This window comes from Microcaecilia unicolor, chromosome 2, assembly GCF_901765095.1.
Source record: "Microcaecilia unicolor chromosome 2, aMicUni1.1, whole genome shotgun sequence".
NCBI classification, from domain to species: Eukaryota; Metazoa; Chordata; class Amphibia; order Gymnophiona; family Siphonopidae; genus Microcaecilia; species Microcaecilia unicolor.
Window position 1 is genome coordinate 274530121 of NC_044032.1, and position 16668 is coordinate 274546788.

At 40.0% G+C, this 16668-nt stretch overlaps 1 protein-coding gene across 1 annotated transcript in view; it reads right to left on the bottom strand.

Moving 5' to 3' along the window:
* Nucleotides 1–4317: 4317 nt before the first annotated feature.
* LINGO2 (leucine rich repeat and Ig domain containing 2) overlaps nt 4318–16668 on the bottom strand; it is a 1076239-nt gene continuing 1063888 nt past the window's right edge. Inside the window, exon 5 of the mRNA XM_030194184.1 lies at nt 4318–6496. Within this exon, the coding sequence (XP_030050044.1) occupies nt 4626–6455 (1830 nt within the window). The 5' untranslated portion in view covers nt 6456–6496 and the 3' untranslated portion in view covers nt 4318–4625. The remainder of the gene's footprint in view (nt 6497–16668) is intronic.

Genomic DNA, 16668 nt, shown 5'->3' on the forward strand with positions numbered 1-16668 from the left:
TAAAGCACAACTTGGACCTCAATTCACAACTGATATTGGTATCAAGCAGTACATAAAAGAGAGTATGACAATGACAAATAGAAAAACAGGAGTGAAGTAAAAACAAACCAGATTCTTTCCTATAACCATCAATCATGCTAGCATTTGAGTATCACCATCAAGGATGATTGACCTTCTTTTTAGATGGAAAATGTAAAATCAGTGACTATTCACTTCAGTGCCTTTGCTTGTGAAGATTTCATCACTTTGCACTACCAAGGATGCTCAGAAAAGGTAATTCTATAACTGGGCACAAGTAGTTATGTGTGCCTTGCACATATAAATGCCCCAATTAGTGCAACTTATGCAGCCAAATGCACTTCATGCTATTCTGTAAGGTAGCGCAAAACTATGAGGAGGGTATATGCATGGGAGGAGCATGAGTGGGCCATGAGTATAGCATCAACTTATACACATAAGACTAGATTTAGTAAATGGCACTGAAAAAAATCCACGCAGAGCGCCATTTTATAAAATGGACATAGGCTGGTTTCAATTTTAGCGCAAGTCATTTTCCGGCCCCCCCAAAAGGCCCTTTTTCCTAGACACACTCACACTACTTCAGGCCAGTTTTTACTGTGGCTTAGTAAAAGGACCCTAGACTGCATGGTGCACTTAGGCACACCAACATGTCAGCTATAGACCTGGTGTAAGTGGTCATGCATAAACATGTGTTCATCAATGCCGATTTTTAGTAGTATTCTATAATGGATGCCATTCTAAAATTGGCACTCAGTGTGCACCATTGAGGCGCCTAACCTAACATGCCAAGATATAGTATGACCTCCATAATTTTTAACTGTTTCATAAAATTACATCATAGATCATACTTCACTTATATTACTAGCCAATACATAGTATATCAATCTTCCATTTGATGTAGCTCGTATTGGAGGGGGGCAGTGCATAATATTAGTGTTGCTGATGAGTACTATGCCACCAAACATGAGGTGTCCAAAATGACACCAGTGGGCCTGAAAACAAAAATGAATAAATATATGCTAAAACCTATCTATTCATTGTGTTTCCTCTGCTGGTGAGATATAGCACTCATCATATCTTTGGTGACTGTATTCTGAAGGTCTGAGGACAGAGAAAATAAACCCATGGTGTATTCATTTTGCAGAGTGTTCCTTTTATACCACTGGCAATGCCATTCCACCCAGGTCCTTTATTAGCTCTTTTAATTCACTGTAACTTCAATCCTGCATTGGAATGCAAATGGGGACCAGTTATTCTTTACAGCTAATAACAATCCAAAGAGGTTATTTTTTTTGGGGGGGGGGAGGGGGGATTCTTTTTAAAACAATTAGTAATTAAAATACATTTCACTTAGATTAGGGTCTGGAAATAAAATGCTCTTTTAATTATCACTATTATTCTGCCAATAAAACAACTCCATTTGGACTTCTTCCAATTGCATGAACATGAATGCAAACAAACTTTTGCTAGTTTCTCCATTCTGCTGATGCTAAATAAGGTCATCATCACTAAACTGAAATAGATTGCTAATAAAGAAAATGATAATAAGCTATCATGGAAAGCAAATGAAAATACCCCCAACTGGTAATTCAGCACTGTCTCTTTTTTAATGTATGTGTGAAGATAGAATGAGATCCTCAAGGCGGATTCTTCAAAGATTTTGCCACTGGTAAAGAATGGAAGAAAGCTCATAATGTACTAGGTCCTTTGCGATTTTGTTTTATTAATCAAAGCCAATCTCTCTATTGCAATAGGTGCCTTTGAGAAATATTTATCTGGATGACTGTTTCAGAGAGAGGATTAGACAGAATTCAGCTGCTCGATCCCAGCGTTATGGCCAAGAAATCTATGGTGTGCATCTGGATTATCAGCTGTAAAAATGGTTATGAACTAGCACCAAAGAGGGCAAAAATAATAAAGGGATAGCAAGAACTCTTTATTCTTTTAAAATTAATGCAATGAGAGGGAGGCATGCTAATTAGATGGAGGAAGACCACTGAATACAAAGAAAATATAGAACTTCTGTGTTTATTCCTTGTTGGTTGAACAAATTGCCATCAGTTGAATAATGTCCATATCCATATTCAAAGCCATCTCAGACGATCTGCAAATCTCATTTGACCAGTCACTTTAAGAGAACACTGAAATGAAAGTGGATGCAGGCTTCAGCTCTTGTAAGAACATTAAGAGATGGTCATTTTTTTTTTTCAAAAAATGTGGCATGTTAGTACCGTACAATATGTTGCATCTGAACACTGTCTAAAGCCAGACAGGTATGGGTCTACAGGACAATGGGTTAACATTACAGTTCTACTTCTGAGCCCTTTGGTCATAAATTTTAGAGAAAAAAACAATAAAACAGATGTAACCATCAACACACAGAGAATCCCTCCCCCACCCCAAAATAGAATGTATTTCATTTCCTTCAGGCCATTGTCATTGAAAGAATGATCAATTAAAGAATGATAAATAAGCATAAACTCGATGAAATTAATTGATAATGGTGAGTTGTTTTCATGTATGCAAGTTATTTGTAAATATACACACAAGGTGACAGTGGCAAGACGCTCATTTTAATTTGCAGTCATATGACCTTTTGGAGGGCAATGATGTTATAAAACAATTTGTTGCATAATCCACATACTGTTCATGGATCAGCTTAGCTTTCAGCATCTGAAAAGAGTTCATGTTCAGCAAGAGACAACTTTACACTATTGAAATCAATTCCTTAAAAAAAACAAAACAGTGCCACTTTTCCTTATAAACACATCACATGTCACTTTCTTTCTGTTCATTTAACGATGGCATCTACAGTTTGTGAGATCAAACTAATTTATGACCACACACTTTTATACAAGGTTCCTTTCAGGCTTATTTTCAAAAGAGAAGGGTGCCCATCTTTTGACACAGATCGGGAGATGGGCGTCCTTCTCCCAGGGTCACCCAAATCGACATAATCGAAAGCCGAATTTGGGCGTCCTCAACTGCTTTCTGTCATGGGGATGACCAAAGTTTACGGGGCCGTGTCGAAAACGTAGCGAAGCTGGGACTGGGGCATGCCTAACATATGGGTGTCCTCGAGCAATAATGGAAAAAAGAAAAGCATCCCTGACGAGCACTTGTGTGACTTGGTCCATTTTTTATGACCAAGCCTCAAAAAGGTGCCCAAACTGACCAGATGACCACCGGAGGGAATCAGGGATGACCTCCCCTTACTACTCCAGTGGTCACCAACCCCCTCCCACCCTAAGAAAACCTTTTTAAATATTTTTGCCTCTATGCCAGCCTCAAATGTCATACCCAGCTCCATGACAGCAGTATGCAGGTCCCTGGAGCAGTTTTAATGGGTGCAGTGCAGGTGGACTTAGGCCCATCCCCCCTACCTGTTACACTTGTGGTGGTAAATGTGAGCCCTTCAAAAACCACCACAAACCCTCTGTACCCACATGTAGGTGCCCCCTTCACCCCTTAGGTAGTGGTGTACAGTTGTGGAGAGTGGGTTTGGGGGGCTCAGCACACAAGGTATGGCTTGCATTTGGTCATTTCTGAGATGGGCGTCCTTAGTTTCCATTATCGCCGAAAATCGGGGACAACCATCTCTAAGGTCAACCTAAATTTCCAGATTTGGGCGTCCCCGACCGTATTATCGAAACGAAAGATGGACGCCTATCTTGTTTCAATAATACAGGTTTCCCCCACCCCTTCGCTGGGATGTCCTGCGAGGACGTCCTCAGGAAAACTTGGGTGCCCCTTTCGATTATGCCCCTCTTTGTATTCTCCATGCCAAGGTTTGCTAACTTGGATTCTGCTTCAGCAATTCTGTTACAGTAAACTGGTCCAGTGTGATATCACATATAAAAAATAATTAAATTCTGTATCAAAATTAGGCGCATGCCTTTTATTAATGGTAACAGAAGTCAATACAAGTAAACATTTTTGCCTTAGTTATTATTTTCTGGGCTAATTCGGACAAAAAAGTATTGTATGTGTCTTCAGTCTCTAATGGGTTCTAGTTTGGGTAGGTAAAGTGTGTGTGTGTGTGGGGGGTGACATCACACTTGGGTCAGTATTGATGGATTAACAAAAGTACAACCTTTCATTCATATTGCTTTAAAATGTACACTATTTAAAAAAAAGAAAGAAAGATATATTAATTCCTTTGTGATGCAGAACTAATGAAGGTATGATGCAAGGCTTTAACAAATGATACCTATAGATACAAATTTCACCATAGAGTTATGTTTTAGATGAATGTTTCAATTTTTGTATAAGTAAATCCTACACTGTAGGCTTTTTCTCTTTATTCATTTTGTTGGAGCAGTAGAAAATGCTGAACTGTCTGTGAACATGAGTCAGTCGTTCATTACTGAGATCCCCAGAATGCTGATATTTGCAATGCAAACTAGTAAACCAGCTCCATGAATGGCCCAGACATACCTGCCCTGAGCGGTGGGGTTGCACTGTATGGTCAAAGAGTCTTCCCACAACATCCAGTAGGCACAGAGGCAGCTTCTGTCCAGCTGCTTTTACCTGTATCAAGAGTGCCAGGCCAATTTACTCATTGGAGACAATGCCATGGAAAATATACTGTTAGCAGCTCACCGCTAAATCATTTTCATATTAAACCTCCTCGATGCGGTGACGCTCACCTCTGCCTCATCTACAGCATCATTGCTCTTGCGGGGAACATAATCCAAGTCAATGCTGTTTTTATGCTTTCCTTTCCCTCGGCTCCATACAAACAGAAGAAGAAAGCAAAACAAGACCACTCCAAGGAATGTGAAACAGCCCATTGCTGTGGACACCAATATTGTCTTCAGATCCAGGGAGAATGTCGTATTCTCATTGGTTCCATTGGAAATGGTGTCATTGGAGTCCATCATATACATAGGGGTCCTGTTAGCATAGAGGAAACGGTCTGAAGCAAAGCCTTTCACAGTAAGGGAGGCTGAGAAGGTGTCATTGCCAGCAGCATTGCTCGCAACGCAAATGTAGGTTCCAGTGTCTTGAACTTGAGCAAATCGTATTTCCAATGTTCCGTCACCAAGAACGATAGCTCTTCCATTTGATTTAGGAGAAAGAACTCTTCGACGCGGTGTCAACCAGGAGATGGAGGGTTGAGGATCACCATCAGCATTGCAGTTCATTTGCACCATCTGCCCTTCATCTACATGCAGCTGTTCTACTTTTCTGTCTCGTATTTTGGGTTTTTTGCAAGTGAAGTAAGAAGAAAGGACAGTGGTGTGAAATTCTTTGAATGACCTTTCTTTGACATTGTCTGGGCCGGCACACATTGGTTGCTGGCCCCCAAAATGCAAGGCAGGCTGTCTTTGAAATATCCAAATGAGGCGGCAATCACACGCCAGTGGGTTATTATCAATACAGAGTGTTTCCAGAGTCTTAGAGGAATGGAACACATTCTCCTCTAAAGTTTCCAAAAGATTTATGGACACATTAAGGACATGTAGGAATCTGAGCCCTTGGAAAGCATGTGGCTCGATGGTACGTAATTGGGCACCAACAATATGCATCTCTCTGAGTCTCACCAAGTCTGAAAGCATGCCTGCATCGATGGTGCTAATAGGATTATAGGAAAGGTTTAGGTATATCAGGTAAGCCAGGTGTTTTAAAGCAAGGTAAGGTACAGCAGACAAATTAGTATTGGTGATTGACAGAGAAGTAAGGTTAAGACCATACAGGCTATTTGCAGGCATCATGTCTAGTAATGGCCAATAGTCAATCTCTAGATTTTTTAAACGGAATAGTCTTTTAAAGGCAATTGTGGGCAAAACATTAATGTTGAGATACCTTAGATGCAGGCTAATGAGGTTGTGAAGGTGTGAGAGAGCATCTGTTGGTACTGCTGTTAAGTTACATTTTTCCAAAGTGAGCTGTTCTAGGCTAAGCAGTCCACTAAAGGCCCTGTGCGATATATAAACCACTTCATTATCACCCACCTCAAGAGACTTCAAATTGTGCAGATCCTGGAACATGTAGTCCAGCAAAATAACTATTTTGTTTTCACTTATATCAAGTTTAGTTAAGTTTGACAATCCTGTAAATACCCCAAGAGGGACTAGTTTTAGTCGATTTCCCTTCAGACGAAGGGAACGTAAATTAAAAAGGTTGTTAAAAGATCCAGGCTCTACATTTGAAATGATGTTATCACTAACGTCTATTTCCTCAAGGAGAGGGTAGGAAGTAAAATCTTCAGGGTTTATGCTTTTTAGTCGGTTCTTGCTGAGGTCCAGGATTTTGGTTTCTATAGGAATGCCCTCAGGGATGGAGACCAGCCGTCTTCGGTGGCAACTGACTGACTTGTTCTGGGCCGAGCACTCACAGCGTGCTGGGCAGGCAAGTGACGATCCCATGAAAGCCATCACCACAGCCAAACCCAGGACTGGCTGTCGACATGAAAGGACTGTCTGAAGCATGGCTCCACCGATATGGTCAATCTTAATCTTAGGTCAAAGGCCTGCAAAAAAGCAAAGACAAAACAGTCATCAGACCAGGTAATGTGATAGTTCGTACAGTTAAGAAGTCAAAATGTCTTGTTCCTAATGCTTCTTTGCCCCTCAGATCAATTCCCCCCCCCCCCCCTTTTTTTGTTTCCATGTTGAGGTATGTATTCTGGGGCTGAAGTAGATGTTTTTTTTACTTTCTATAGACAATTTCTAGTTTCAGGAGAGTATATACCACAAATGAATCCTTTATTAGTAGATAAGTTCCTTATTCCTATAAAACTTGGGGCAAGCTAATGCCCGTTTCTTCTGTGCAGTGATATCTTTATATTTTCCATTTAGCCACTGGTTTAGAGCATATTGGAACAGAGTCAAGCCTACTGTTTTTTCCCCACTAATTCTTTCATTTTCTAATAAGGTTCTTATTTGAAAAATCTTTACTCAACAAGACCCTGGCTGATAGTTGATGTAAAAACGGTAATATTCTTTTTTTGCAGGGTTTGTGTCAAATGCAAATTGACTTCTGAAAATGGACAAAATGGGGTCCTTACATCCAAGTTCATAGCAAAGGCTATTTATATTTCATATTGTTTTCCTCTAATTCCTTTTTCATACTTAGAGCTAGATTCTATATATGGTGCCCAAAAAATTGGTGATGAAAAAAGTGCTTTTCTATAAACCACGCTTAAAGTTAGGCATGGTTTATAGAATAGCACTTATGCCCGGGAATTGTACCTAACTTTAGGTGCAGCCATTTGCACCAACCGAAACATGGTGCAAATGTAGATGCATACCCCACTATTCTATAACAATGCACGTTCATTTTAGGAACTCCTTCCTATTTCCATGCCCCCTTTTTCAGATAATCATATGTAAAATTTAGGCGTGGATCTTGTGCCTAAATTTACACATGTATAGTTCTTTTCAAGAAGGCATACCATAAACATGCATCTTAAATACTAAATAATAACGCAATACACGATCTATATATAACCGATCTTTACCACATGATTGATTAACCTCTTTGATATTTATGATCAAGCATTACCACTTCAACCTTATGCTGAATAGGGACTCTCTATAATCGATGACCTAATGTATGTTACAATCCAACTTATTCTCAGGAACCTTCATGCAATACCATAATTTATTCTTCTTTACCATGTGTGTATGCACATGGTGTGTATATATATATATACCAGCCCTAAAAACCATGGACAATCTAAGCAACTTTCGCAAATCTCTGAAAACACATCTCTTTAATAAAGCCTACAAAAAGAACCCTTAAAGACACAAATTCACCCCTAATCTATCCTATCTAACACTATCCTCTCTAATTCCACATCCATTTTCTGCATACTTTCGATTGTATCCATTATTCTGTCATGGCTCTGTCATAACAACACTCTGTAAGCCACATTGAGCCTGCAAATAGGTGGGAAAATGTGGGGTACAAATGTAATAAATAAATAATAAATAAAATAAATATTCCATGATCTGTTCCACATATGCTATGTTCCATGTATGTTACCATGTATGTAAGCACCTTAACGCAATAACATTTGTAATTCTGTTACCCGGAAATGGCAACCGCCATTACGGCCAATGTAAGCCACATTGAGCCTGCAAATTGGTGGGAAAATGTGGGATACAAATGCTACAAATAAATAAATATTAGTACCAATATTTGCATGTTAAAAGGCAATTATAGACACTAATTAGCCTGTTATTTAATTAAGAGTCTTTTTTTTTTTTTTACCAAACCACGTTAGAGATTCATGTGTGGCAACTGAGAGGTAGCCCATAGGAATTGGATGGGCTTCCTGTCATTTGCCATGCCGGGAATTGCTAGCGCAATTTAGTAAAAGAGGCCCTAAATTGTGCACACAAATTGGATGCGTGCCAAATTTTACAGAATTAAGGAGTTAGTGTGCAAAATTGCATGCACAGATTGCAGAATATTGCCAATTACATGTATAACAATTGTTAAATTAGGTGCTAATTGGCTTTAACAATCAATACTTGACTTTAATTGGTGCTAATTTGCAGTTATGTACCTAACTACACTTAGTTGTTATTCTGCAAGCTTAGCACGTAATTCCTTTAGCATGCAACTGCTAGAGGGGGGGGGGGTGAATGTGGGAGGGGCATGGGTGGGTCAGGGGATGCCTAGCACTTATCGATTGTAGAATACTGTCAGTTATGTGCCTAAGGGGCTCTTTTACTAAAGGGTTGGTGCATGGCAACAGGCTTGCCATGCGCAATCCGGAACTACCACCGGGCTACCACTAGAGCCAGCAAGTTCCCACCCCAAGGATGTGCCATTTCTGGTGCTACAAAAATATTTTCTATTTTTGTAGTGTCGGCGCTGACCCAACACTAATTGGTTCCCACCAGGTTACTGCAGGAGCCCTTACTGTCATCTCAATGGGTGGCAGTAAATGCTCCCCCTAAAATGGCCGTGCAGCAAGTGGTTCACTTACCACATGGCCATTTCATTTCCAGAAAAGATGCAGCCTTTTACCCGCTATGGTAAAAGGGGGCCTCAGCGCACGTCAAAAATACACACTGACACTAGCGCAGACACTCTTTACTGCAGCTAAGTTAAAGGACCCCTAAATGACAGCACTGAGCTAGCATAAGTGCCCGCGCCTTAAGTTATTTATTTATTTATAAGGATTTATTTACCGCCTTTTGTAACTGTGGAATTATGATAGTTTTCTGTAATGGCAATTACATGTTTAACACAATTATTTTCCCTGTTTCACAAACAGTGTGACTTTGCTCATCATTTGTCCTAAAACTGGGCTGCTTTTATGCCTCATTCCTAGGTTCATTTTCTTTTACAAGTATTGGAAGCAGGGCTTGCTAATTATGTGAAACTGTATGAAGGTTGTGCCAAGACACACTGCAGCTCATTAATACCCAAGTTAAGAACAAAGACCCCAGGCTCTGATGCAGGCTGTTTCTCTGAGTTTCTGGTTATATAAAGTTTCCATAGCACTGAATATATTTGACTATTAATTTAAAACTATTGTTCCCCTGTACAAGCAACTAATGTCACATATTATTCAAATCATCACATGTATAGGGTCTAAAATTAATGGATTAAGGAGAACATGAACAGTTTGGATTACTGCAATGCATTATACAATGGTCTGACTACAAAGGGCCTGCACCAGCTCCAATTGATTCAGAATGCTGCAGCAAGACTCATAGAAGGTTGCAAGCGACGTGACCACATCACACCATTTTTGCAAAAACTTCATTGGCTACCAGTACAATACAGGGCTAAGTTTAAAACTCTATGTCTGATGTTCAAGGCCCTCAAAGGAAATGACTCTGAGTACCTGAAGAATAGGATGATCCTCTACACACTGTCAAGGACACTAAGGTCCCCTCAAGGACTATCACTAACCACACCCTCTCCAAAAGACATTACACGATGTGATACCCACAAGCGAGCCTTCTCCGGAGTAGCCCCCACACTCTGGAATGCACTGCCTGAAAGGTTCCGCTTAACACAAGACTATCTCTACTTCAGGAAGCAGGTCAAAGCTTCGCTCTTCAACCAAGCCTTTAATGGAAGAAGTAACTAACTTGTTAGTCTCACTCACACACACAAGGAATGACACGGGTTGCACATACTGCAGCAGAACATGTTTATCCACTCCTACCCTAGCTGAGATAATATTTAACCATCTGTCTGATCTCATGTGCAACTTTCTTTAAATTAGTCACCGTATTTTCTAACTCCTCTTACTCTCTTACCTATCTATATGTTTCATCTTTGCTTATACCCTACTCTGTCAATTAAAATGTTCTATTACGTATTGTGTTGACATTGTAAGTAGTATACTATGCAATACTTTGTATTGTTATTTGAAAACTTTTACTGCTGTATTTGTCTATTGCTCATGTTTGATTTATTCTTACTGTACACCGCTTTAAGTGACTTCTTTCAAAAAGGCGGTAAATAAATCCTAATAAATAAATAAATATACAGCTGTGCTGCTTAAAGGCTAATTTACTAAGTTGCAGTACAAAAGCATATTCCTAGATAGTCACTTTTTTCCTTAGTCATTTTTTCCTCTAAAATTGTTGACCCTACAATATGCTGCTTGTTTTCCTGCGAGAAAAGTTCCATGAGATTTACTAAAATGTAGCACCAAACTATGAGAGTTTAGTAAATCATGTGGCAATTTTCTTTGCGTTGCTGCAGACAGCTGAGCCTTTCTGGTTCAAATTGCAAAGATGGACTCCATCCTGAGGCTACCATTTTTAATGGGGGCACATAACCCTAGAAGAATTCCTCTGACTCTTCTTGTAAAAATCACATGTGGTCAATGGGGCAACCTGTAAACTTCCCCTATATCCTTACCTGGTCATTTTTCAGCTGCACCTTGTACTTTAATTCCCTTCCCTCAGCAAAACGGTGTCCCTTCTTCAGAAGGCACTATCACAACCTCCAAACCCGGTTCATGGGGAGAGGGAAACACGGAAGAGGCAACAAAGCAAAAATGGTGTCCCTCTTCAAAAAGTAATATCACAACCTCCAAACCCGGTCTACCCGGGAGGGGGGGGGGGGGGCGTAGGACAACACATGCAAGAGGCAACAAACTGTGGAGGTAGTAACATGCTGCTGTTCTAGATCCCACAAATGTCTGGCAGCTGAGGTAGAAGCTGAAGGAGGTGGGGGTTAGCAGAAAACCACACAGATTGATTTGCATGCAGGGTAACATAGTAAATGATGACAACTAAAGACCAGCATGGCCCATTCAGTTTTCTCACCAGTAGTTTGTCTTATTTTGAGTTGAAAACTCAATATATGTGCATTCCAGAAAAGGAGGCATGGGAATGGGAGGATCATGGACGTTATGGGGTGGAAAGTCGGTGTGAATTCCAGTTACACGCACAATTATAGAACAAGGGTGTTACAAGTGTAAATATAGACATGTACATTTGCACCATGTTTTCAGTGGTGCAAATGGACACATCTAAATGTATGCATGACCCCTGTGCTTAAGTGATTTTCTATAAACCATGTCTAACTTTAGGCGTGGCTTATAGAATAGCATTTAAGCTTTGTTTTTCAGCTCTGATTTTTTTCTGTGTGATTTATAGAATTCACCCCTTGGCTACAAGTTGGTGCTCTGAAGAATTCTAACCCATGAGTCTTACCATGGTAAGGAGAAGCTCTCAAAATGCCCCTTCAACTCCATTCAAAATTTCAAGTGCAATCCAAACCACTCTTTGAAGTAAACACCATTTCCAAGTAACTAATTGAAATCTAAGATGGTCACAAGTTAAAAACTAGGGAGACAACATTTCTTTTAAATTATGCATTAAAATTAAGCAAATAACAGAAATTGTACTGTAATATTTACCAGGTTAGTAAAGATTTTACTGGAGTAGACTAGTAGTTAAAGCAGTGCACTGAGAACTAGAGAACCTAGGGCTGATGTTTCTTGGACAAGCCACTCCCTTCTCCGATGCCTCAGTAAAAGTTGGAGTTGATATTCAAAGTGATTTAAATGGTCATAACTGGCTCATGGCCATTTATCATTTATTGGTTTTCTATACCACCTCAAGTTGCAGGCAAATCGAATCGGTTCACAGTTAAAATTAATACAAATATTAGAAGAAGAATGAAACTTCATAGGAAAGAGTCTAACAAAAAACAGGCATACAGAGAAAGAACATAATCAACAAGTCAAAGGAACAACAGATGAGTTCTTCTTTCCCATTGCAGTAGCCCATCAAAGGCGATTAATCATTAAAAGCTATTTGAAAAAGGTACATCTTAAGTGAGGCCTGGAACAGTGAGCAAGAGCTCTCCAACCAGGGATGTTCCACAAAGCAGGTGACAAGAAATAAAAAGTAGACCAGTTAGATTCCCACCTGACTTTGGAGGGATGTGGTAAGACTAGCTTATTGTCGACTAGAGATCTGAGGGTATGGTATGGACTATAAGGTATAGTCAGTGAAGCCAAATATGGAGGAGTAGAAGAGTAAAGAGCCTTATGTGTCACGGTAAGAATCTTGAATTTGATTTGATATTCTATGAGTAGGCAGTGAAGGCGCTTCAAAAGAGATGTGATGTGGTCATGGCGGAAAGCTTGGCAGATGATCCGAGTCACAGTGTATTGAAGCATCTGAAGATGTTTTAAGATGGACTTGGTAATCCATGCATATATGAAATCAGAATAATCATAATGAAAATTAATGTATGCATACAATAAGGAGCAGAGCGAGTTGGTGTTGACCATGTTCTGCACTGATCTGAACTGACGCAAGAAATAGAAACCAGTCTTAAGAACATACGAGATTTAAGGAGCAAATGATAGCACAGAGTCGATAGTGATTCCTAAGTACTTGAAAGAAAAGACAGTAACAAGTAGCCTGTCAAACAAAATTTGGTTTGTGAGCGGAGGAGATAGCGAGCCTGTAATCCAACTGGCAACTGTCTTATCAGAAGTCAGTGCAAAATGTTGAGACATAAGCCATAAAGCAACTTTATGTAAACAACTTTAGAGAGGTTGCAGATTAATACCTTGTCCGGGGTAAATCAGGCATATTCAGTGGCACTTAACTGGATAATGTCGTTGAAAATGCCCAGTTAGCGCCTAAGCCACAACTGGCTACTTTGTGGGTGTTCCAGGGGCAGAGTTGGTATTTAGCTGGTCAAGTGCCGATATTCAGCACTTCATTAGCTAGGATGACTGCATACATATGGCTGCATAAAACACAGTCCTATCTTTATATGGTTCATTTTATCTAGTTAAGTGCTGCATATTTTGATTAATCGGCCAGGTTTTATCTGGTTATATATGCCTGGATATTCAATGATGGTGCCCATACGTGGCCTGGCATTGAATATCTGGACATAACGCTGGTGGTGGACAAAAAAAAAAAACGCTAATCACCGCCAGCTGAACATCTATCCCTTACTGTAGGATGTAAGGTACTGATGAACAGGAATTAGCTACATTTGTAAAATAATAAATATTTTTAATGAGAAAATAGCTGTTTGATTTTCTTTGTATTTTGCATATGGCAAGCTCTCTGTTTTGATTTACATGCACATTTGCTTAATTCTGTCATGGGTGTGAGAGTATGTCTGTGTTATTATCATGATTTGTGGATTCATTTGAAACAGCATGAGAAATGCCAACATCATTTCTCGTGTTTCATACAATTTTTTAACCTAAATAACAATATTGCATATTTTTTCACACAACAGTGCACACTATTAATTTACAAATTACACTATTTTTCACTCAAGTGCTTCTGTGAACATGAGAAATACATTGATGAAATGCTTCAGGAAGCATCAAAGATTTCCAGCAGTGGGGAGGAAGAAGCTATGCTGGACGAGAACAACCGGACCCAGATCACGAGACCCCGCAGGATCAATACCACAACTCCGCCTGCCCTCAAACTGAAGAACCGTTATGCAGTCCTGGAAGTGGAAGAGGTGAGAACATCCCAGAGAGAGAAGGAATCAGAGCTCAAAATCCCCAAAGTTGCTGGATCAGTGACCACTAAAAAGTGAAAGGTAATAGTGGTTGGTGATTCTCTTCTGAGGGCTACAGAGGTGTTCATCTGCAGACCAGATGTGATCTCCTGGAAGGTGTGCTGTCTGCCAGCAGCCAAAATCCAAGTTGTTAGAGCTTGCGAAGACTCATCAAGCCTAATGACTATTATCCAATGCTGCTCATCTATGGTGGCACAAATGACACTCCTCCGAATGTATCAAAAGTGACTTCATGGCTCTAGGAGAGAGGATGAAGCAGAAAGGTGCACAGATTGTGTTCTCATTGATTCTCCCTGTTGAGGGTAAAGGCCAAGGGTAAAGGCCAAGGCAGCGAAGCTCACATCCTGGAGATGTATATATGGCTGCACAGATGGTATCATCAAGAGCATTTTTGGTTTCCTGTACCAAGGGATGCTTTTCCAAGGGCTGCTGGGCAGAAATGGTGTCTATCTATCAAAGATGGGAAGAAGTGTTTTCAGAAGCAGACTGGCTAACCTACTGAAGTGGGATTTAAACTAGAATCATTGGCGCAGGGTGATCAAAACTCCCAAGTAAGTACAAGCCCTCAGGTAAGTGAAGCATTTAAATACCTCTACACAAATAGGAAAAAGGGGCACCATCTGGAAAGCAGTATATACTAATGCCCAAAGTATGGCAAATAAGGTTTTAGATCTTCAGGCTGTGATGAAAGAGGTTGATTTGGATTTAGTGGCAAGCAAAGAGACATGGTTCACAGAGAACCATGACTGGGATATAGTTATACTGGGCTATAATCTGTTCAGGAAAAACAAGGTAGGAAGAAAGGGAGGAGGAGAGGTACAGAGAAGGGCGACGAAAATGATAAAGGGGAAGGGATGACTTCCCTATGAAGAAAGGCTGAAGCGCCTAGGGCTCTTCAGCTTGGAAGCGATCACTCGGGTCCCCTGCAGGAGCAGGAGAGAGAGAGACCCCATTGCTGGGCCCCCCTTGGAGGCCCAGGCCCGGGCATGCTCCTCTTCTCGGCGGCCATGCTACCAGGTTAGAGCCACGCAATGGAAAATAAAATATATTTTCCGGCGCGCGTAGTGGAAGCACATAAAAAATGAAATTACCGCCCAGGCCACGTGGTAACCGGGCAGTAGTTCCGAATTAGCGCATGTTGGGTACGCGTAGATGCCTACGCGGCTTAGTTAAAGGGCCCCTTGATGTCTAAATTCTGATTTGAACATATTTTCTAAAATGCTGGTCCACATTAATAAATGCTTTACATGTTGGACTAACAACTGTTTTAGTTGTCAATATGATAAAACGGCAGTTCAACTGATATTTCCAAACTACTTGATTTAGTGCTATGCACTGACTGGACTGGATTTATCTGATACATGCAACAGATTGCCATGCTAATAATATAACATATATTCCCCAACCATTGAGTTTTCTTGCCCTAGTAGTTTGGAAACCAATTTCAAATTGAAAAACAAACTGAGTTCAGCTACCATGAATCACTTTAAAAATGATTTGAAGCTTGTTCATCAAGAAAGTTAAATAATGACTCCCAGTATATGTACCGTTAAATATATGATTTCCTGAATCCTTAGCACTCAGCCTCGTTTCCTACAAGATTTAAACTTGGAAAACATCAATTACTTTAATTTGTTACAAGTCTCCCCCTTACCTAGATCTTCAGATTTATCCATCCCTAATGACAAATATAGTGGACACAGGAACCAATTACTGCTTCTTTGTGTAGGTGAAAGAAGGCAATTGTAATTACTTCATAATTGACATTTCCATTGAGGTTACCCTATGGTTTGGTGTAACTATTCTGGCCTTTTCGTTATTTAAGGGGCAGCAACCCTGGCACCGAGATTTAAAAAAAAACATTTTTCAGGTTTATAGTCTGAATTTCCACAGAAGACAGCTGAATGGGAAAGAAGTAGGAAGAGAATTAATGCGTGCTAATGACATTCAGGTTGTACACTGTAGCAGAGGTTGTCCATGTTTCTGCAATACCTGCTCTAACAAGAAAGATTCATTATTTGTACATAGGTTGCGATCAGCTCACATTGATCCATACAACCCCTGCTAAAGAGAGGTATTAGCCTTATGGGGGTGATTATTAATTAGCTTTCAACAGGGTATGAAATTACCAGATGTGCATCTGCTCATGGCTTAGAACCAGGTAAATAAGAGTCATGTATCAAGAGAGAAAGTAAAATATTGCAAAAGGAAGTAATCACTCATCCAAAATGCTAAACAAGAACTTGTATCTTCACCCTGTCTGCTTAGCACATTGAACTGACATCCATGCACTCTGAGTGAGAGAGAAAATAATCACGCTGTAAATATTGTCCTATTTTTAATTATTTACTGCATCTTGGAATTTATTTTAACATTTAAAGCAAAAGTGCATACGTTCAGTCCTCAAAGGCCACAAAGCAATTGAGTTTTCGGGATACCCCTATTGAGGATTTGCGTAAAATGGAGGCAGTAGACAGGCAAATCTCTCTCATATACAGTATATTCAATAAGGATATTCTGAAAGCTCGATCGGTTTATGGTCCTCGAGGACTGAACTTCTGCATGCCTAATGTAAAGGATTTTTGATGCTAGGTGTTTATAAACTCTAAATTTAGGTATTCATTTTCCAGTCGGATAATGTTTTAGGAG